The sequence below is a fragment of the Microplitis demolitor genome, chromosome 1 (assembly GCF_026212275.2).
Source record: "Microplitis demolitor isolate Queensland-Clemson2020A chromosome 1, iyMicDemo2.1a, whole genome shotgun sequence".
Taxonomy (NCBI): Eukaryota; Metazoa; Arthropoda; class Insecta; order Hymenoptera; family Braconidae; genus Microplitis; species Microplitis demolitor.
The window spans coordinates 19,805,555-19,831,084 of record NC_068545.1 but is presented as its reverse complement, the minus strand read 5'-3'; the positions used below and the strand labels follow the sequence as shown (position 1 = coordinate 19,831,084).

Below are 25,530 nucleotides of genomic sequence, written 5' to 3'. Positions count from 1 at the left end.
GATAGTGTTACTGATGGAACTTCGATCACGTTTTTAGCAACCGCTACAACTTTAGTTACATTTTTTTTCTTTTTAAAAAAGTACCCCGCAAGTCTTTATTCATCAATAAAAGTATCACACAGAAAAGAAGAATTTCTTGGCTCAAGAATTTTTTTTACGCTTAAAAAATTTTTTTATTGATCCAAGAAAATTTTTTCTCACCCCAATAAATTTTTTTTTTTTCATTTTATAATAAAAAAATTTCTTGGGTCAAGTAAAAATTTTTTTGCGCCAAGAAACCTTTTTCTTCTGTGCAATTAAAATTCATAAAATATCATACGTGTATTTTTTTTAAAACCAACACGTTCTTGGTACAAATAAATGGCAAAGATTCAAACGAAAACTAAACGTCATGATATTTAAAATTCATTTTTGTTGCAATGCAGAAAAGAATTGAGTTAATTTATGTCCTCTAAGAAAAAATAATTATTAAATTTAATATTTCATGATAATATGGTAGAGCGCACTCATTCATTATTATTAATAATAATAATAATAATAATAATAATAATAATAATAATAATAATAATAATAATAATAATATGAACTATTAAAGTCATTTCAATGAATAAATATAACGAATCAACAACAACAAAAATAATAATAGTAATAGTTATAAGATATTTTTATTGTAAAAAAAAAAAAAATTTCATTTTAAAGAGTTTCTTTTGTTAATACCTGGCGTTGGTACTAATTGGACTGCAAAGATTACAATTTGCATGAGTGCTCAACTTGTTAAAGATCTTAACAGGTTAAACTGGAACTCGTGCTTTGAAATGAGATGAACTTGCTTCAAGTGCACCTCAAGTTCACTCTTGAGTGTGTCACCTTTTTTGCCTCACAATTTTTTTTTTAATCTTTCTTATTATAAATTTTTTATTTCACCGCATAATTTTTCACACTTAAATTAACTATTTTTGAAAAAATTTTTTTTTGCATGAACAAAAATTGTCATTAATATTTTTTTTCTTAAATTTTTATATTTGCGGAAAAAAATAAAATCGAATGGCTCGGAGCTAATTTTTTTGGGTCATTGAACCTGAATCTTTGCTCGCCTCAGCACTGCTACACTATCCCCAAGCCAAGTGCTAAACCCATCGTCTATCTACCCAACTAACGCTGGATTCCCATCGGACACTTCTGAACCCAGCCACACATTCTTGATTACACTATCTTCATATATATCTATATATATGTTGTAAGGTGTATGTTGATATGTGTGGGCAAATGTGTGTATGTGTATTACTGGTATGTAGGAAACGTCGACACACAGGTTAAAATAAAAAAAGAAAAATAGAAAAAAAAAGCCCGAGAGAAGGGCAAAGCAAAGAGAGACCACCTAGCCGAGTGGAATCGATAATTCGATTCGAGAAAAATTCTCGACTTGCATCTCGACCCCGATCTGTAAACTACACTCTTTGAATATTATTATTATTTTTATTTATTCTTCTTCCAGTCTTTTATTTCTGATTCGATTCATGAATAAAAATAGAAATGAATTAAACTTTAATTTATATTACAATTTATAATTAATCACCTCATATATCATGTCTCATAATTAGCTATCGATTTATTAATTACCACAAAAAATATATAATTTATATCTAATGTACATTTAACTGTTATTTAATTACATTTCATGATTTTGTATCAGAGGGATTCATTTTCATTTTATATGAATAGTATATATGTTTTTTTGTTTTTTTTTAGTGAATAGCTATAATTATTTGGTAATTATTGGCTGCAGTAGCGTATTCGATTGATAGTCTCGAGTCATTAGTAGAGTATAGCTAGACCACTTTCTAATTAGACTCCGTGTACGTATAGTTCAAGATAGCAAAGTTTGACTGTAACGATCCACCGACACGACTACTTTGCTTTGACTCGAAAATTAAGGCTAGCAAGGGCAATGCCTTCTGGCAGATTGTCTGCAGATGCTTTTTCCCTATATCGTATTTCACAGTGTTACCAAAAGTTACGAGGGTCGCAAATATCTTTATTTAACAAATTACAGTTCATTACATCGAAATAAAATACGTTTACTTATATTTTGTAATTTCATTTTACCAAAAAAAGAAAAAAGTTGCCTTGAGGATGTTTTTATTATTGAATTTTGCGAATAAATTTTTTTTTCTCTAGAAAAACTACTTTTTTTTATTAGTAATAGTCAATTTTTTTTTTTTTTTTTTTTTCAAAATTTGGCTTCCATTTTTACTAAAGTAATGGAATCAGTTTCGGCTTTGAAAGTTTATTAAATGATCGTGATACAAAATCATTAATAATTAAAAATGACATTTAAAATAATCGATTAGGGAAAATTGGGCACTATTGAGCCCAATAAATTACTTGAGATTTTTTTTTAATGGCAATTTATTGGTTTTACAAATATTTTTAAAAAGTTATAGATACCTAAAATTTATTTTTGAATTTTTTTTTTAATTGACTTATTTCAACTTACGGCAATTGTTAACCGGTCTAATAATTTTCAGATTTTGTTAAAACGACAAATTCTCAAAAAAAAAAAAAAAATATTTAAAAAATTTGCACCTATAGCTTTTTCAATTTTCTACATGTGCATATTTTTAGTTTTTTTTTTTTATAATTGAATTGTTGAAAAAAAAAAATCAAAAAATTGCTTAACTGTCTGTTAACTTCAGAATCGTTAAATATTGTGGAAAATTAAAAAAACTTTTTTGAATATCTCCATTTTGCCTGAAAATAAGATAATTTTTTTTTGTCATAATAATTAAAAAATTTTCAATTTCCTTGTAATTTTAAAAAACCAAAAAATTCAACGGATTGAGGATTAAATAATTAAATGTTTACCTTTGTCTATATTTACAAAAAAAAGTTTTAGATAAAATTGTTCCATTACTAATAATTAAACCATTTTCCATCCGTAGAGTAATCGCGTATCAAATAAAGACTACGAATAATCTGATAAAGTAAAATCTAAAAATAATGAATTTCTAAAAATATATTACTTCATTGATAGCAATATAACTATAGTGACGTTGAAAATATGATTAATTACAAGATTGTCACATATCTTGTAAAATAAAATGTTTTAATTGAACAAACAATAGAAATGTAGAATAATATTTATGAAACTATAAGGAAACATGAGTTTTCAAAAATAATCACTGATCAAACAATCAATTATTGTGAAAGCAAACTTATTTGACATGTTCATATATACATTAGTTAGATGCATTTATCAATTTATCATATGACGTATATTCACTAAATACCGATGAACAAAAACAAACTAATAACAAATATAAACATAAAATAAAAATTGGGTAATAAAAATAATTAGAGTTTGTTGATAGTAATTTTTATCTCTAAAAATTTTTCGGTCTCTTCCTCAAAGTTTAATTTGTGATAAAAATATTTATTATTTTCTAAGAGTGTTATAAAAAAATGTTACATCTGATATGTAGGCTGGGTGTAATATAAAAAAAAAATAAGATATGAAAAAAGCTTGTAATAGAGTTTGTTTGATGATATTGTCGCAGTGTTGTCATATGATCTAGCAACAAGTTTGTCAGAGAGTTGCGATATGATGAGTAGTATAGTATAGACTATTCAACAACGACAATGAAAACGATCAAGCAAAGAGCAGTAACTAAAAGTTCCCGGTTACTTTAATATAACATTATAACGCAATTGTAGGACGTTTAATTTGATAAATTAATCTCTGGCCCAGTCGGTTCTACTCAACATTTATATCTATATATATATATTGAGGTCTATAAGGGCAGAGAGCATACGATTTGAACCGCGGCAGGAAATCTCTTCAATTTATACTCATGTGTCTTGTTAACGAGTGTTTGTTTTCTTCTGACCAGCAAACGCAAGACTTTGACCTTCCAAGATCTTATTTGATAAAATTAATCGTACTAATTTTTATTCTTATTCTTTTTTTTTCACAAGTTTATATTTTTTTACAACCTACTGACGTCAACTAAATCTACTATTTACTTTTGTATTTAAAAAAGTCATTTTTTACAAGTTATTAAAGAACACAAAAATATTTAAAGTCAAAAACATAATTTTAAACCTTAAGGTGTTAACATTCGAGAAAATAATTCAAACATTTATATTGATTTTGAGTTTTAATAAATAGTTAAATAAAAAAAAAAAGTTCTCGTGTTGAAGACGGAAATGAAATTTTAAACTTTTAAATTTTTAATTAATATAAAAGTACTTGAGATTATTATTTTGTTGTGGGTGTAAGTGAGAGCTGAGGGCTTGAAAAGAGTTTGAAATAGACGGGTATTGCGTATAGCCGGTATAAAACGGAAGGCTTTTGCTCTTAACTTTAAGAACGTGGGCGTTGTCTGAGGATAGTCTCGCGAGTTTAAATAAATGAGAGAAAGAGAAAAAAGTGAAGAAGAGACAACCCATTCAGGTTGACCGGTTTAAATTGCGGAAATGCTCAGTTGTACTAGGGCGTAAGAGCCGGATCTGGGCTTTTCGCTCTTTCCTTTGTTTAAAAGCATCGCCGCAAAAGAGAAATATCTTTTAAATGAAAAATAATAATAACAGTAATCGTCATTAAAATTATTAAAAACTTTTATTTTACACAATTTAATGAAGAGCTCTTTAACACTCATTATATTGCGTTACTAATTCCCAAAGGACTTATATTTTTATACGCTCTTTTGGCTTTAGGGTTTTCTAAAGCCAAAAGAGCTTATAATTTTTTTTTTATTACCAATCGTTTTGGAAACTGATTTTAAGTCTAACAATTAAAAAAAAAGTTGTAAAAGCCCAAAGGATATATAATTCAAATTAAACACTCCATTGGCTTTCAATTTTCTTTTCAAATTTTGAGCTTGAAAATTTGTCTACAAAATGATGGGAAAAAAAAAACTACACGACCTTTTGGTCGTAGAGAGTTTCCGAAAGCCAAAAGGACGTATAAAAATGCGTCTTTTTGGAATTAGTAGCGCGATATTTCAAATGGTTCACAAAAATGATCAAAAAGTGATCGTTTATTTTTTTAAAATTTGTTTTTGAATCATCTAATGGTAACTTAATTGCGTATTCTGTCAGATAATGGGTAGTAATTGTAATTACTAATTCGGAACTATGAATTAACAACAGTGTACATTTGAATATAATTTAAATGAAGATAAACAGTGTTGAAATTGGTGGTGAGAATGTAGCATTACCTATATTTGCTCGGAAATTCTCGATTTACGCGGTTATTTTGTGGCCGTCTGTCCACAAATGAAATGCAACATTACGCGTTTGGGAATGTGCCAAGGTCATTAATTGATAATTATATGACTCCAATGGAAATTGTGTTGTTTGCTAGTTAAAAATTCCTGTAGCAATCAACTAAAATCAATATTTATGCACAAAATGATTTTCAGAGGTTCAAAATTTTTTTTTAGTTTTATAAAATTAATTATACCGACGAGTTAACGGACTCAGTGGATCGAAGCGAAAAGACTTTAGTGACAAAAGGTTTCAAAAGCCCTACTTCTCAGTGACCCACCTTTGTAAATGTAACTATGTAAATTTTAATTTAATAAAGAAGTAGTCATTTTTTTTCTTTTATTGCAATAAGAGACGAATTAAAAAAAAGTGTTATGGTAAATTAATTAAAAATAGTGAGATCACGTAGAGACTATTAGAACTTGTGAACTCAGCGAGGACAAATCAATCAAAAGTACAAGGACGTGAGTTTTTTATTAAGCTTATATTTATTATTTATATAATTTTTTTTTTCGCCAGCTCGATATATTTTTAAAACGCACGATATCGTGTCAGACTTTTACTCATCTATTTAATTTGACAAAATGCTACAATATACTCTTGGCTGCTGTTTTTTTTGGGTTTACAAAAGGTCTAACTGGAAAATCGAAGCTTGAAATATATCTATTTAGGCAATTTGTAAGAAATTAGGCTGAAACATTTATCTGCCACAAACCCGGATTATCATCAATAAAACCAGTAGCCATGACCTTACGTGTTTTATTGCACGCACACATACAACAATATATATGTACGTATGTAATGTTTCACATTCGACCATTTTACACACAAGTTCATGGCTCTCTAAAGAGAGTATAACCTTTTATGATTCTGCTGTTTGGATTTTACGGTTTGGGCAATAAAAATTTGTATTGCAAACCTGTCCACTTTCCGATTGAATTTATGTCACGGATATCTACGTTATTTTATCTACCGAACCCGCACAAATTTTATACGTTTGGTTTTTTTAATTAATTGATGTCATTCTGTTCTCCAAATTTTCCCTCTCCGGTCCGCCATTTTTCCGCTTGCAAATTATCTACGAAATCAGCTCGTTATAAACTTTTTAATTCATCAGTACACCGTAAATAAGCACAGTAAAAAATGAATCGTCAAAGTGTGAAAAAAAAGCGTATGTTAAAATTCTGAGTATGAATTTTCAAAACTTTTGTGTGTCAATTTAACATACAACATTTATCTTGTTTCAACTGTCGCAATCGATTGATTTTTTAACACACAAAAATGTTATTTTATACGAGGGTAACAATTGTTATATTTATTTATAAATTATCTATATTACTTATCGAATATAGGTTAGAGGTATCGTTTTTGGCCACTTTTGAATATTTGAAAAATTAAAATTAAATAATTTGTAAATAACGCAATGACAGATAATTTTTCAAATGTGTACAAAGATACTTTTATCACACTGTTACAGTAAAAATTCTATTTTATACTTTTTTATTATTCTAAATAAAGTATCAAATATCAAAAAATGCAGCAATGACCCTAAATAGTATTTCTATATTCTATATAAATTCTTTTATCCTTTTTTAATCCATTTGTAGAAAATTTTTTGATGAAAACTATATACTAAGAAATTTTTATAAAAAAATTATGAAATTAAAAATTATTTACCTGTGTAAAAAAAATTGTTAAAAAAAGGTTAAAAAAGTGTTGAATATTCAAAACTTCAAAACGTGACACAACGACGAACTTTTTTTGAACGTTTTTTAAACTTTTGAAAATTCAAGAGAAAATCAATAAATATCCTTGTGCTATTAAGATATGCTAATACTTAAAAAGTTCAGAAATAGTTCAAAATTAGTTTTTTTTCTTAACGTATTTTACACTGAAAAATGTTAATTTGTAATATCAAGTCAATTGTTACTTTCTGTATGTTGTCAGAAATTTGAAAATCATTTATAAAACGTTCGTCATTGTGTCAAGTTTTAATGGTTAAAATAGTCAACACTTTTTTAGCCTTTTTTCAAAATTTTTTTTACCTGGGTATATACACCAATTATCAATTTCTCTTGTTAATTTTCAAATCAGAGATATAATTTTAAGCGACTCATAAATTTTTTTTAAAATTATTCGTTGAAAAGCTTTAATTTTGTTGATACCTGACGTAACTTTGATAAAAAAATTTTATTATTTAAAATAAATTAAAATTTTAAAACTGTGATAAAAAAAAAAATAATTTAGTTGTTTATTTAGTTGCTTGACATCTAAAACCAAAATTGTAGTTGTAGAACATTCTGTCCCTATAGTTAACCACGAAAACGTAAATTTACCAAGTTGTAGGGTGTATTATGTATGCTTTGAGGTTGACCTCTCTGATTTAAAAATAAACAATTGACCTTAATTATAGTCTAGTGTTATCGCGATCTATTTAGATTAAAATTAAAATTATTATTACTTTTTATTATTACAACGTCTTTTGTCGATGTTGTATAAATACTCACATATATGTGTATATTTAAGTGTAGATGTAATATTTAATGAAATGAATAAATAAGAATGACGCAGATACACGGAATTAATAAATAAAAGTGATACACAACGGTTGGTAAGGTTTTTATAGTGGAAAAGTCCCTATTAAATTTATTGTCGGAGGGACCTTTGAGGTAGCAAATGGGTTTGCGTGCTTCAATCTTGTGGTTGGGTGCTGTAAACCGCGAATCGATATTACCCTGTTCTCTGCTGAGCGACATTCGAGGTAGTCCATTAAAACAGTTTGACGTGTTGACGATGAAAACATATTAAATATAAGTGAACTGACTATAAAAAATAACAACACACATGTAAGATAAAAATAACAAAACTAGAAATAACAAACAATCATATGATTATTTTTTATCCATTCATTTTGCTTTACATTAATAATTGCATTAAAATTTTAATCCCGGGTATAGCAAATGTATTTTTTCATTACATTTCATGGCTTGAGTGATGCAATAAAGTTTCAAATAAATTTTATATTCTATCGATTTTTAATAAAAAATTTTAATTGCATTTTTTGGCTCATATTTTTTATTTTTTTATTTTTAAAAGTACTTTAGTTAAAGTATAAATACAAGCCAATTAAATAGTTTGTTTAAATAAAATTTAGCAAATGATAAAAATAATCGTCGTCATTAAATATTTAATTGGATGCAAATCCTAGATAACTTTCAGGAGACAATTCTAAAGTTAATTATCGTCATTCTATTTTGTGACATCGAGTAAACTCAATTGCGCTCGAAAATATAAGGGAGACCGGGGCAAGACGGCCCCCTGGGGCAAGAAGGTCCACCTCAATAATTAACCAAAATTTTTTTTTCTTGTTTTTCTTTTATTATCACAAATTCAGATTATTTACTCATTTTTAGCCCTATACGTCAAAGTAGGGGCAATATGAACCACTCAAAAATTCTAAAAAAAAATGTGTTTCATATTATTATAACCTAGTCATGATTAATTTAATAGAAATATCATTTTTTGGTTAATTCTATGGATTTAGAGTAAAATAGAGCATTTGAAAAAGTTAAAAATACCAATAATCAATTTTTTATTCAATAGAAAAATAATTATTAATCAATTAAGTTATTTTTTTATTAAATAACTTTTAATTTATTCATATAATTTGTTATAGAATCCAACAGAACAATTATAATTATTATATGTAACATTATGAATAATATATTTATAAAATTAACACATAAACTATTAAAATGTAACAAAAATACTTTCTTAGATATTAAATTTAATTTAAGTGTATTGTAAATAAATCCTCACAATATTCACAAATGTACATATCGGAAAAATATTCGTCAACTCCTGCACAGGTATCATGAACCCATTTTTTACATTTTTGACATTGAATCCATGATTCTTTTGATTCCGAATATAGTCAATGACAGGAGAGACAGTAACAATCGTTTGGAAAAAAATTAAAACACTCAATTTTTTTCTACAGAAGTGAACAAATTACTCGTATTATATAAAAAAAGGTTATTTCGAGTAATATAAAAGTAAATACAGTTGTTAAAGAGAAAAATATAAACATTTATAACGCGGGAAATTTTTTTACAATTAAAAAAAAAAATTTTTTTTTCAGGAGCTTCACCAACATTTTGGTGATTTGAGTTAAAGTTGAACGAGAGTAAATCGACTTGATGGTAAAAAGCCACAAAGAATAATAATCGGCTTAGGTGGGCCGTCCTGCCCCGGTCTCCCCTACATTGTGTGTTTGTATTGTCAATTGAACTTACTCTTACCCTTTCGTTAATTAGACAAACTCTCATATGTTCTAGTTAGTTATGTTACATACACACAAATCCTAAATTAACGTCTATATTTAACTTTACAATACATATGTACATACTAGTAACATCCTAGATATTTGCGTTAACGCCGAAATGTATATTATCACCAATTTAATTAATTATTAATCGATATTCTACATTTTCGATTCATACATGACGGCCTTCCGAATTATTCGCTTCAACAATTATTGTAATTAATTATGAATTGATAATCATGGATTCATTTATTTATCACATATATTTGTTTCAAACTTTGTAATTAATGACAATAATAATTATTATTAATATTATTATTATTATCATTATTATCATTATTATTATTATTATTATTATTATTATTATTATTATTATTATTATTATTATTATAAATAAATATGATGGTATCGTTTCTTGAGCGGTTTCAAAGTTATAGAATATCTTTTAAAGTATTTTATATCAAGTTCAAAAGATTTATTCGCTTGACCGAGTTGAATACAGGCAGAGCAAATCGGAAAAATACTCAGAAGTATATGTATATATTATATTTTTATATGTATATATTGAGGAATTGAATGGCATATACAAGTTAAAATACTTTCTCGAATCTTCTTGAATTTCTTCAACCCATTGGATAAGATGACACTTTTCTTATCTCGGGTCTATTGAAATATCGAAAAAACTCGTCCAATATTGATACTAAGATTGTAGTTCATTGGCCTTAGAAAATTTATATCTTTTGTTTTACTTCATATAATGTTTACTTTTTTATTTTTTTTACTATGGAACAAGATGACAAATAAAGTTTTAAAGTTTTAGTCAATAATGCAATAGTGTATTATGTCCCGAGATGAAACGAGACAATTTCAGTCGAAAGTTACTTCGGCCATCACACGAAATCCGAAATCATGTTTTATCTAAGCGCATAATAGTCTTTCAGTATTACGTGCATTGAAATTTCGTCTGGAGCCAGTTGAAATGGAGAAATTCAAAACCAGTAACATATTTTGAAATGACATGACTATTCGGAATGATTCTGACCGGAGTGAAATAAAGTCAGAAACTAATTTAACCGAAAGCAACTAAAAGTTTTATTCCCTCGGGAAGAAACCGATGATTTCCATTCCGGAAATTCGTGTGATCGGAAACAAGCTTGTTGCTACTGACTCAATAGCCATTGAAACTCGTAATTTCGGTGCACCTGATATGAAATATAACTTTTCATTTAGTAAAAAAAATTTTTAGTTATATTTTTTTAAAAAGTTTATTTTTTTATCCGAAAATTTATGAACCTTCACTTAAAAATATATATATATTAGAGTTACTCTTGTGGGAACTATTTGAACTGCTGTATAACGAGAACAAATTGGAAAATGTTTTTATCACTATAACGAGAATATAATGCAGTCTATAAAATTCAATATAACGTACCAACGTAATATTTCTATATAAAAACTTTTTTAAAAAATAGTAGTAAATAAAATAAACAGATAAACTTAAAAATTCCTTTACCTCTGAAATTTTCAATCGATAAAATAACTTTTAATTACAATTTATTTTTACCAATGTTTTTTATAACACGATTGCTCTTGAAAACTTATAATGTAAGAACTTTAACAAAACTTATTTCCTCAACATTAAATTTAAAATTTTTGATTTACAAAATAAAAATAAAATTTGAAATTTAAAAATTTTTAAGTAGCCGATAAAAATATAATTTCATCAAGCAATAACGAGTTATTATTATTCGACAATATTATTTATTTTTATTATCTTATATATTGTCTTATATTTTTTTTCACATCTCATAAGCATTATAGTAAAAGACGAGGTCATGTTTGCTGTTTTAACCAAAAAACTTTATTCCATTTAGAAAAAAAAAACCCAACGAAATGTGACACTTTACTTTTAACTTTATCATTATTTATATTTTTTTTTCTTCTTTATAACCGCAATTCCGCAGGTAATTATCCCTTGCATCAACAACCAAAGAGCTCAACAAAGTGGGATTAAAAAAATAAGAAAATAAATTATTCGACCTCTTCAAGGGTGAAATAATGTTTGCAACTTCGCACTTTACTTAAAATAAAAAAAAAAAAAAAGAAACATAAGTACAAATATAAATAGTAATAAAGTTAAATAAAATTTTCACCGAAGGAAAAATATTAAAGTCATACTTAGACCTTATATTTTTTATTTCACTTAGCTTAAAGATTTTTTTTTTTTAAATTTCTCTAACTCAATCAAATATTATTTTTATTAAATTTTTATCTTTCATCTTAGATTATTTTATTTACATATAGATTTCATTTGACAAAATAAGCTTTGAAATTCCATTTCAAGTCCATGCTTGATGAATCCTCTAAAGATATAATCTCCATGATATCGAGCAAATATACTCTCACTCATTCGTTCACTTCTACCAGAAATTGTACACATCCTCTGGTCAAAGTTACTGAATCAATAATTCTGGGGTCTCTACGACTCCTCTATTCAGGCTTATGTATGACTGTGACGCTCTATAGCTCACGAAAGCTGCAACGCATTACATAAACTCCCACAGGCAACTGCACTATCCTAAATACTATAGAAAAGACCATAAAAGCTTAAGAATAATTAGGATTTACCTAAACATCCTAAAATGAGAAATAATAGTAAACAAGTATATACTTTCATATTTATTTTATAAGTATTTCCTAGGGAATAATAACGGTTTTATTCTTTGGAGAAAATAATAATAAATTTTAATTCCTAAATATTTTTAATTTATTAAATGTAAAAATAATTAAAATAAATGAGTAAAAAAATTTTGATACTTTGATCCGTGGGTCACATCCCTTGTTCATGAGTTGTATGCTAATTCATTTTGCTATGTCCTTTAAAATATATTCTCTTTTGTTTATAAGCCCGCATGAAAAGTTTACGCCTCGATTACGCGGGTTGACACGCTTTGAATTTGACTTAATTCCTTTACTTGTCTTCATACTTTGACTATATGCAACTTTTGTATATATATATATATATATATATATATATGTATAGAATAAAGGCAGGCAAAACGGGAGTAAGTAAATAAAACGGACCACTCCAAAAATATAACGTGTGTTTCAAAAAAGTTTTTGAAGAATTTTACAATGAACTCAATATCTTATTGGGCAAAATAAATATATGCGGTGTCTTCTTTGTAATATTTAAATTTTATATAGGTTATAAATCTTCAATAATTTTTTTTTCGGCATCTTTATTTTCTCACAGTATTTCAAATCTCTTTACTCATTTTGATTAAATATAAATAATTTTTTTATATTCATTTTTTTACTTTTTTAGGAGTGATCCATTTCGCCCACTGAGAAAAAATTTTTTTTATACCAACTGAAAATTTGGGATCGCTTCAAATAGAAGATTCTTCATATTCAATGCATTATTTCTTTAGCGATCCCATTATGTCCGTCTTTCCCTTATATATTTATACATCAAAAAAATGTTTCTAGTTGACATAAAGAAATGAATTTAAGCCAAAACTGAATAAATGAAAAATGAGCTCTCATAAAAAAAAAAAAAAAAAAAAAAAAAAGGCTCAAAATAGTGAGGATGTAAATCGATTTTCACGTCAATGACATAACAAACTTAAATCGACATGACGTTAACGCAATTCGGTTTCTAACTCGTTCAATAAAATTACTAAATTTATTCCAACTCTCACGGGATAATTTTATTTACGTGGATTGAGATGTGAACCGTATATAATGTTATTATTTATATCGCAAAACTAAAAAGTAAAACAATTCAATTTGTCGATAACTTCAATACTTTAATGAGCTTAGGAAACTGAGCCAATTAACACAGTTGTAAATAATTTATTTTTTCCTTTTTTAATACTATCATTTCAATATCAATTTACTGAAAATTCAATTAAACAAATGAGTTTTTTTTCTTTTATACTTCTTAAATTAAATAAATGTAACGACAGTACTTTAAATATAAAGATGGGAGATGAGAGGAAAGTAAGCAAACCTTTTTGTCATTTTGTAGCGTAGGCGTTGAGGACGTCTTAGCAGCTTCCTCTGTTTGAGACCCGAGGCAATGGCGCAACGGAAGTGTTACACGCCATCAAGAGGATGTTACAATTAATGCTGACCGAGGCTCGTTAGCACGTTTCCTTTTTTCCCTTTACTCATTCTTATGCCACAACAGGCTCTTTCTGTGACCTCATGCTCAAAAGATAAATCTCTCAATTTATTTCTTTTTATTTTTTATTTATTTCCGTATATTCCATATCTACACAATCGGTTTCATATTCATAAATTTTTCTGCGCTGGAAGCTTTATAACCTTGATAAAAAAATTAAATTACGAGACTAAAAAACATCCATTGAAAAAAAATGTCAAGTAGATTGCAAGAGATACTTGACCATGTGACGAAAATGTCTAAATGCTAAAGTGTCAATAAGTATATCCACATAAAGACGAATATATTCAATACATATTAAGTTAAAACTTGACTTGAAATCTATCGTTAATTGCAATCAAGTGAAAAATAAAAAATAGGTCACTCTATTTTTCATTTACTTGAATATTTTTCCATGCATATTAATTAATCTTGAATGTTAATAAAATTTTTTAACACAACTCTCGAGTAGAGAACCACGTCATTATATTTTATTTATACACATGGAAAACTTTATAGCGAAGTTAATTCAATATTTAGATGTTGGAAAAAAATATATATATATTTTTTACATAAAATAGTAAAAAGAAAAAAAAATTCGATATCGGTGGGTCAAATACAATTGTGCATCAGTGAAGAGAAAAATATAAATGAATGAAAAGAGAGGGAATATTGACGTACGAATAGAATGAAGTAAATTTAAATAACTTAATTACACAAGTAACATCGTGGTGTTCTTGTCATCATTCGACGCAAATGCACACGTGAAATCTAGTCCTCATTTGGTTTTCGTAGGAGTTTAAACGAGCCAACTAACTCATTCAGATTCGTATATATATATATATATGTATATATATATATATATATATATATGTATAAATAGGTCAAGTAAATTAAAGATCAACATTCAAAGTCTTTTACTAAGAATTATGTTTTAATTAAAATTGTATTTTAATAATAATATTTTTTTTAAGGTGATTCTAATTTACGACAAGATTTTCTAATTTTTGTGTTGAAGGAATATTTACTGATCTGCTTAATTGACAAATGATTATTTAGAACCTAATCTGCGTATGAGTTATTACATGTGGATTAATAATGATACACTGTGAAAAATCCCCATTAAATTTTACTATGGGTGCATTGTAACCCCGGACCATAAGAAAACTGATACAAAATTTACAAGCGTCCCATAGTAAACGTATGCGCATAGGTCCCAATTGTGTCGTCTGCGCATACCGTTTACTATGGGATACTTGTAAATTTTGTACCAGTTTTCTTATGGTCTGGTGTTACAATACGCCCATAGTAAAATTTGTTGGAAATTTTTCACAGTGTACTGAATTTGGCCGACGTCTAATAATCTTTGGATTTTTTTAAGAATGATAAATTACAAAAAAAAAAAATATTTTAAATAATTGCACTTATAGATTTTTTAATTTATACATGTGCATATTTTTAGATTTTAGATTTTTCGCAATTAATTAGTAGAAAAAAAAATTAAAAAATTGTCAATTGTCTGCCAACTTCAGGATTATGATTAATAATGTTTAAAAATATCATTTTCAGTGCGCACTGTAATACCACACATTAATTGAAAAAATTATAATTATCAAAGATGTTAATATTATAAATACGGTTTCACCCCGAATATACTTGCTGGGCTCATCAGTAAAGTTGATGCAAGTCTATTCTACATTAGACCGTTAAAATAATAATAATAATAATAATAATAATAATAATAATAATAATAATAATAATAATAATAATAATAATAATAATAATAATAATAATAATAATAAAAATAATAATAATAATAATAATAATAATAATAATAATAATAATAATAAAAATAATAATAATAATAATAATAATAATAATAATAATAATAATATTAATAATAATAATAATTTTCATGATAATTGTTGTTGTTGCTACTAATAAAATTTATAATTTATAGTACAATAAAAATAAATACACGTTTCTAATTAATTTACTTATGCCAATTAGCAGAGTATTGAGATGCTAAGACACATACAGCTAATTGTGTCTAGTCGGTATATTTTAATATGAATTGCAGTTAATATTATACGAAGCAGGTGTAGCAGTAGCATAGAAATCATAAGACTAGTTGGATGCATTTTACTCACTATAGCTCGTGGAAAATACATGCCTGTATAATAGTATTATATTAACGGTTGAGTGAGCTACCGTATTCCCACTCATCCGTAAAAGGTCTCGAGGATGCCGAGACTTCCATATGAATTTTCTCAGCCCTTTCTTATCATATATCTATACTATACTATTTCCCCGGAATTATTATTATTATCATTAATTTTCTCTTGCTGATGACATAGCAGCATACAAAAGCTGTTGTGTCCCGAAAGTTTATATAAGTTCTTAATTTAATTAAAAAAAAAAAATTATTAGCAATAAATTTATTGATATCAAACTCGAATTTTCCGAGCCTTAATAATTTAATTTTTTCCACACAATCATGCGTTTAATTTTCAGCGGGTATCGATGTTTGCTAATATTATGGGATAGCTTAGGGCTGAGTTTTGTCTCAATATTAAAGTCCTAAGGGTTAGTTTCTATATATAGATATTTACAATTATTTATTTAAAATTATGAAAATAAAATAATAATATAAATTAAAAAGTAAAGTTTTAATTTTGTTATTTATTTTTCAGAATATGGACCATGCAGATAATTGGAGATTACTGATAAATAATTCCCGTATATTATTAATACCGAGAATACGTGGTGGGATAATCAATAGCGATAGCAGTATCACGAGTAACATTAGACGAAAAAGCCGCGCAAATAAAAAAACTAAACAGCAGCCAGAGCAGCAGCATCAGTATCAATATAAGCATCAACATCATCAGGTGAAGGAGTGTGGACGTGTGTCAGTGGTGATTGGGGGTGGCCGGGTTGCCGCCGGTACGGCGATGCGACGATGAGCCCGGCGTGGATGCACGGGCTGCTGACGCGCGTCACCCGACACCCCCGTTGTCAATTAATTCGATACCACGATAGACCATTACTCATATCACCATCACCATCATCATTATCATCATCATCATCGCCATCATCATCATTATCACCAACACTAGCATCAGTACCAGCAGCATCATCGTTATCATTATTCACGGCGTTGTCATCGTCGTCGCTGTCATCAACACTCTTGCTGTCGTTGCTATCACTGTTGTCATTATTAATTCTGATATCATTGACAAAATTCACATCCTATCGGTACTTGTACCATCATCATCACCGGCAGTACCAACCACACCAGTATCTGCTCCCGTATCAGTCCCAGCAACAGGATTACGAACGCTGGTGTCCTACCAAGTGGTTTCCTACGATAACAGACACAATACAGCCACCAAAAGGTTGGCCATGGACTTCGAGAAAACAAGAAACGGCACCGGCGAAACCGATGACGATTATACGAATATTCATTTTATTGTGGGCGATCGTCGTGAAATTGCCAGCTTTAGACCTGATCAAGTTACAAACAAAGAACTTAAAGGTGAGAAAAAAATTTTATTTGAATTTATGTACTTTAAATATTACAGTTAAAATGATAAATCGAACGTAGTAAATCGTTTAATTTTTTTTTTCGGGTATTTTTATGATAAAAGACACCACCACCAGCCTTGAATTTTAAAAAAATTGCAAAATCATTCCCTCGAGTCCAACACTTGGATTGATTGTACTAAAAAGCTTTGAGTCATCCTATACAAATTATTCCCTTGATGATAAATATTCCGTTATATATCACTGGATTTGTGTACGATACATTATTTAATAATATATATATATATATTTCTGTACAGAAATGTATTATCAAAATCGATTAATACAAACAACTATTAACATCTATTCATGAAATGTATACCGACAACACGAAATCCACGCATTTAGTCTCGGGATAATAAATTCAAAAGCCAATGGATGAGAAAAAAAAATTCTCTCTAATTTCGACATATTTACATAGCTAAAAATAGACCGGCTATTTACTCGCTATCTGAGAATAATAAATATAAATTTGAATCGGAAGTTATGAATATAAAAATAACTAAAAAAAAAAAAAAAATAAAATATAAAATAACACAAATTTGTCTTTATATCTATTTAAATTTTTCGCTACTAAATATAATTGAGATTTTTTTTTCCTCCCTACGTGAACTCAATAGAAGGGAAATAACGGAAATTAAAAGTCTTCGTTTTATTGGAAAAAACGATGAAACAAAGGTTTGATGAAAATAATCTGATATGCGAGGGAAAAAAATGAAAAACGTTTAAAATATTGGAAAAAAGCTTTTCATATATTGTTTAAATGGAAACTATCATATGTGTGTTTTTAATTTATATAAAAATGAAGATGGCTATTTAATGAAACATTTGTTATTGTCTTTTTCATTTATATTTTACAAATTAAATCCCTATGTTGATTACTATCTGATTCAACATTCCACTCACGTTTTAACTCAATTTAGATTTTTTTTCTCATTTTATTTTTGCTTCCTCCGATAAACTTATCAATAAGATTTCCCAAGAAAATTTACTTCAATATACTGTACTGTATACTCTACACAATCTATATATATATATATATATATATATATATATATATATATATATATATATATGTATACATTTTATATAATTCCATTTGTCTATAATAGACAAATGGAATATGCTACCCAGCAATTACATTAAATACTTGTCTTCCTCGTGGTATTTTTTTTCCTTTTGCACGCCGACCGTCTTCTTATATAAGCTATACTATAATATACTATATATATTACGTACATAGTATCGCTTATTGGCAATATTTCAACCCCAGGAGGATTTATGCGCTTATTGTACCACTACCAACTGCCAAGTAATTACGTTTAATAACAATTATTAACCAGACACCGCAGAGTTAGAGGTTGAAAATTAACAAAAAACCGATATCACTTTACTATTAATTGTATTCATTAGTGGAAAAGATACAAGCTGTTGAAAATTTTTTAATTTTACTTTAATCTTTTTTTCTAATAAATTAAAAATTTTTTTCCGCAACATGCGCTAGCAAAAGTACACTTTTTTATTCGGGTTATCCTTAATTTTTTTTCATTTTCAGTAGATATTGAAAATATTTTTTTTTACATTTTCGGGTAAAATGGGGTAAGCGCGAAATTATTTTAAAAAATGTCGCTCATAAAATTTATAATGAAATAAATATAAATAGTGCGTTCATGGAAATTTTAAATTTCTATATCAAAGGCAGATTATTTTTTTTATCGTTAACTTAATTTTGAAAGGACGTAACCCAAATTTAGAAATTTTTCCAGAGGCGCTGAAATCTGTTTCAGAATATGATGGTCAGTTTGAATTGAGGTAAATAGGATTCAAAACTTACAAAAAAAAAAAAAATTGATAAAATTTGTTAGTCTTCAATAATATGCTGGAATAATTTTTCTACAGAAAATTTTTCGGTTACGTATTTTTAAAACTGTAGATATCAAAATTGTCTCAGGTATTTTTATAATTCTGTACCCTGAAATTTTTATTTGAAAAATGTGAGGTCGCGACTGCCAGTAATTATTAAAAATAATTACAAAATTAATAAATTCCCATTTGAAACTCGGAGAAAAAAAAAATTGGATACTCGAATTTGTCAAGCCGAAAAAAAAAAAATTGAACATAGTTAATTAACTAAAAACATTTTATAGTCTACTTTAATAAATACATTCATTTACTAAATATATGTAAAATTCCATGACGTATCAGAAAAGTTAAAACCATGATGGCAACCGCATTGCAACCATTATGTCAAGGGAAATGTCTGTGATAGTATTAATTTCGAATATCGACGTCAATCAATTTTTTATTTTTATTTTTTTTCGTACAAACTGACAATCAAAGTGGGTTAAAAGTGGTTAACTAGAAAGCTAGCTAGCGTTTTATCTGAATGATGAATATTTATCTGTCAAAGGCATTTTCATGAATTGCTAACTCATCTTTGTAATTCAATTTTCAGTAGCGAGGCTTAATGAAAATTAAAAATAACAAATGCACAGAGGAAATATGAATATTTCAAAATATTTAAAAAATTGCTTCTTTTTTTTTAATTAACAATGAAAATATAAAAAATAAAAACATAAGCCCGGTTTTAAAACAAACATTATTTTTATTTAATCAACTAATTAATCGATCGGTCGATTAAATAAATTTCTCTGTTTATTATTTTTCATAAAATATTTATGTAAGCGCTAACAGTTTAAATAAAAAGCAGCATTTGTATTTTATTAATTGTGTGTTAACAAACAAAACGAGCACAAAATTATTCTACATACAGCAGCATTCAATTTCGCGATATCTGTCCACGGAGCGTTCAATTTAAACTGTAAAAAAGGTTGTGAATAAAATAAAGCTAAAAAATAATTAAATGACATCGAAAAAATAAATAAAACAAAAAGCGAGCCGATTGATTGACTTGAAAATAAAAAAAAAAAAAAACCAGCGTCAGACGGATGGAAAGCGGGAAATCGAGGGCCTACTTCGCGTTTATCGTGAAAATAAAAATTCCTGTGGAAAAATAATTTCCTGGATTTAAATCATCGGGATAAATTGATTGACATTTAACATGATGACTGAGCATGCATAGATAAATTATATAATAAATGTCTGATGTTGTTTTTTCTGCTTATCGTTTGAAAAATAAAAAATAACAAAAAAAAAAACTATTAATTAATAAATATTTATTATTTTAGTAATATAAATTTAATATCAGTGAGTGTATTAAGTTCATACAGGCAATGATATTGGCCTCAACAAAATAATGAATAAATTGACCCGGGGCGAGCAATAAAAAAACATAATCGTCCACCATACGTTCATGATTCACAAAGCCATTATTCCATTATAAGCAATGAAAGGCCGGCAAAGATAACCAACAATGAGTCTCCGAGGGCTCCTCCTATTCGGAAGTCTCCCTCAAGATCGGACACTCTGTCGATTAAATCACCCAGCAAGTATACATGTAACATTGAGTGATTTTATACTTGTATATAATATATTATATACCGTGTTTTATTGAATATATATATACAATACAACAATAATATTGGCCTATGACAATCAAGGACACTATTCCCCCTTCTTTTCCTCTTCCAACTCTTTCTTCTTCTTCTGATAATCTTTAGTCTCTCAGTCTCGCTCTTTAATATACATGTCGATATCACTTACAGTAATTCTCCTTTATATCGCAACCCATCATATATTTTACAAACATAAGCTTGAGTCACTTTTCTATGTATATTAAAGCCTCTCTCGCATGCCAAGCTAAGGACCCCGTAAATACAGCAGGTAATTTACAAAAGCCACTCCTGTGAGCCTTAAAAGTCGCAATTACATCAATTAACTACTCAGTAAACTACTCTTGTTATTAACTTTAACACTTTTTGCAACTACTGTGGGTTCTAAAAAAATAAATTAATAAAAATTATACTTATATTTAATGTTGACGTTTTTTAGTTTTAAATCTGGATATTAAATTTTCTGACACGTAAATAAATAGTGAGTATGGAAAGTAAAGCACAGGGAAAAAATAAAATTGCATGAGCATTAATATGTATTGTGTGCAATGAGATGAGATACATTAACAACCGTACGGAGAAAAGAGTAATTTTAGTTGGAGCAGTACTGTAGTAAAAAGGGACATTAGCTGTTATTTGCATTCGTCATAAATTTACATTTAAATGCGTGTCGTTAAATAATTTCTATGCTGGAAACAAGATTTTACTGTCGTTGATGAACAGAATTATGAATTTTTAAATTTGATTATTTTTCATTTATTTATTTATTTATTTATTAAAGCGAGTCAATATTTAAATCTATTTAATTTTGAAAGCCGGTAAAAATTATCATATATTTTTAAAATATCACGGTGGTAATTTCAAAAGGACTCATATTTTTTTACACCCGTTTAGCTTTAAAAATATCCTTAAAGCCAAAAAGGCTTGTAATTTTTTTTTTATTACCAATAATCGAAAAAAAAAATTTGAAACCTTTTGGCGCCTTTTTAGTTTTCAAATTTTTAGCTTTAAAATAAGGCTACAAAATGATTGGTAATAAAAAAAAAAATATACACCCTTTTGGTATTAAGGATCTTTTTAAAGCCAAAAGGGTATATAAAAATATAAGCCCTTTTGGAATTAGTAACGCGATATGACTAAAAAGGTTTATTTAATTTAATGTCTGACATATAAAGATCCTTTCTACTTAATACTTGATCCTTGCGCTCGATTATTTTTAATGAAACAAATAATTCAAATTTATACACATCAGTTAAAAAATATTTAACTAAAATTAATTATCAATATTTGAGCCCGGCGCCCGAACTTAATTAAATATTCAATTAAAATTAAATGTACATAAAAAAATGTTCAGATTAATTTATCACAAGGTAAATATTAAAAAGTAATCAAAATATTTAATTTAAAAAGGTATGTCGTTAACAAAATATCTAAAATGGTTATAAAAAAAAACCTTACACAAGAAGTAATTTTTAAGACGGTAAAATTACTCTAGTACTATGCAATAGGTGTCATAATAGTAGGTGTCATAATAAAAGGTAGAAACTATAACTAAAATGAGTAAAAACATAAAGACCGAGATACTCGACCTCATTTCTTTTCATACTTGTTCATTCTTATCTTTAAAATAGAGACGGAATTTTCCGTCCACGATTTTCCTGGCGTCTTCATCTTGATATTATTTCTTTAAATTTTTCGTTTTCCTTTTATTCATCGTTTCACTTTTTCTCATTCAGAAAATAGCACTCATATTTCTTATGCTTAGTATATCTGCACGACGCAGTGTAAATTTTAGTTTATACTACTGAGAGAAAATTCAACAGGACAAATGTCGCACCGTTAAACTTATTCCTTTATATATTTTTTACTTTTGTATAAAAATATAGTATCCTTTCATCGTTTGCTTGCAAAAATGCTTCAATTCCTTTTTACTCGGGATAACAGTCTGTAGATTTTATCAAGGTTTACGCCATTGTTTACTTTGTCGTCAATTTTATTTTATTTTTATTGTTCAAAGCTTTATTATTTTTTTCTTTTCTTTTTTTTTTTTTTGTAATTATCATGAATAATTAAACTTTTAAATTCCTATTTAATGATAATTTTAAATTACAAATTTTTTGTGATACTGAAATTTGTCGACGTTTAATAATTTTTTTTTTTTTTTTTTTTTTTTTTTTTAAACGATGAGTTAAAAAAAAAAATTGCAGTTATAGTTTTTTTTTTTATTTTCTATGTGTGCATATTTTTGGTTTTTTTTTCTACTGACTTAGGATCATAATTATTCATAAAAAATATTAAATAATTACTTAGACTGTAAATTTAAAAATAAAATAAATGTTTAAAATTACAGAATTATTTAGAAGTGCAGCAGAAGCAGGTCCTCTGGATATCGTGAAACTACGAAAGGGTGACAAACTTTTAAATATTTCACCTCAATTGCCAGCTAACACCCCAGACACACCGTACGTGCTTCAGGTAATAATTTATTATTGTATATACCATAAACTTCAACTTTCAAGCTTCATTATTAATAAAATATATAATCCATTAAATGAAAATGAAAAAAGCACAAAAAATAAAAATAAAAATAAGAAACTTGGTGACAATAAAAATAGAATGACTTGACATCAAACAATGAAGTGGATCAGTGATTCCTTGCACGTTGGATATTGTCTCGTTATCCTGCACGTATTTCACAAAGTACCCAGACAATTGTCCATTTGAACTTTATCAAATAGCTTAGCCTTAGTACAATAAACGAAGCAGTAGTAAAGCTAAAAATAATAAAGTTAAAGGTTTAAATTCAGTTGAGTAAAAAAAAATCTGAAAAACGGTCGACTCTGTGTGCCAACCCTAAAACTTACCACTGTTTTCGAGCTCAGAGCCTAAAAACGTTACCATTTGGAAATTTTTGAGCTTTTGGAGAAAAAAAAAACGGTTCGACCAAAAAAAAGTCCATTTCACTGAAAAGAAGTCAATTTTGTCATACGATATCTTTGGAAAAAATAAACCGATTTGAAAATACTTGGCGGCAATCGAAAGAACTTATCAAGACTTAGATCTGGATAGATTGTAAGGTCAATCGGTCGAATAGTCTGCGAGTTATACGAAAAAAAATTTTTAAAATTGTTTTTCTTAATTTGTATTTTTCGTATAGTTGGTAAACTACTTGATCGATCGACTTTAAAATTTATCTAGATCTAAGTCTTAACGTATCCTTTTGATTGCCGCCAAGAATATTCAAATCGGTTAATTCGTTTGAAAGATATCATGTGACAAAAATTAGTTTACAAACATACACACACTCACACTGATGTTCATTCGTAATTAGTCAGAATAGCTTCCTAGGACTTGAAAACCTTGAGATCTAATCAAAACTCGATTTTCGAAAGTCGAAGTGAAACTAACAACTTTTCTTTTTTGAAAATTTTAAATTTTCATAATGGGAAGTTAAAAATGAGGGATATTTTTTACGTTTACGGTATTGAAACTCATTTAAATATACTCGTTTAATTGAAGGTCGTTGGAGCACACCCAACATCTGTGGGGATGATCGAGGCTGACCTGTTGCGAGCATTAGAGAAGCGCGTTGCTGCACTGGAACGTGAACTTGGAGCGCAGCAGGCAGTTGCGTCTTCTGAGCCGGCTCATCTTCTACGGGAGCTTAAACGTCAAATGGATGCTTTCAAAACCAAACTCGAGACTACTGAGCACCTTAGTTGGCTAGGTAAGCTTATATTTTCATTTTTTTTTTTTTTTTTTTTCAATACTCTTCAATATTATATTTTTTTTTATCTTATTATAAAAATTCCTTATTCCTTGGTAATGGGAAATAAAGAATTTAATTTTTTATTACTTCAACAATAATTTTATTTATTTATTCTTACACTCATTCTATTTAAAAATTGTAATTTAGGTCTACAGATACCTAAATATGATCGAAATTCAAAATGAAAAATTACGAAACTATAAAAATTGAAAATTTGTATTTTCAAAAAACCATTGATGATAGATTTTAATTTACATAGTAATTCCATCATTATAATTTGAATCCTTGATAAATAATTGTTCAGTACTAAATTTACAGCCGATGGGAAAAAATTTCATCTATTTACAATTGGAAAATTTGAATCGATATTTCTAATTTTCATTTGAATTACTCGCCTTTTCTATTTATATTTTACATAGCTTCAAAAAAAATAGATCTAGTTAAAGGACACAATGTAGGTGTCGGTAGATCTCTATATATATATATATATAATTTTGTTCCGAATACTAGTAAAAAATATTATTTAGACTGAAAATTGTAGATTAACTTGTAGAAAAACCATCGCACTGTTTTAATCACTTGAACAAAATGTAAAAATTACAGTTTGAAATGTAAATTTTCGAATAGTAAAATAAAATCCTGTGCACTTTATTACTATTACGACCTGTAATTTAAAAAATTTATTTTTTTAATTAATATAATGTAATTAAACTGTTAAAAATTTATGTTGTTAGAAGTTCATTAATAAACGACACATAAAATTAAAAATAGATTAATTTTTATACAAAAAATTCAATACAATTTAAAGTTAACAATTTTTTCGTCAGTCTGTTCAGTATACATTTTTTGTCACGTAAACACATAAAATTATAAATATCCAATTAATTGACTAATTTTATTTCCA

At 27.4% G+C, this 25,530-nt stretch overlaps 1 protein-coding gene across 9 annotated transcripts in view; it reads left to right on the top strand.

Moving 5' to 3' along the window:
- LOC103573353 (uncharacterized) overlaps window positions 1-25,530 on the top strand; it is an 85,001-nt gene that overhangs the window by 44,982 nt on the left and 14,489 nt on the right. For 7 of the 9 annotated variants that reach the window (XM_008552393.2, XM_053737089.1, XM_053737106.1 and 4 more), the window contains 3 exons: window positions 16,454-17,298; window positions 23,208-23,332; window positions 24,377-24,584. In XM_008552393.2, coding sequence (XP_008550615.1) covers window positions 17,166-17,298; window positions 23,208-23,332; window positions 24,377-24,584 — 466 coding nt within the window. In that variant the 5' untranslated portion in view covers window positions 16,454-17,165. Of the gene's footprint in view, window positions 1-5,577; window positions 5,733-16,273; window positions 16,347-16,453; window positions 17,299-23,207; window positions 23,333-24,376; window positions 24,585-25,530 lie in introns of those variants that run through there. The other 2 variants (XM_008552392.2, XM_008552394.3) reach the window with 2 other exon arrangements.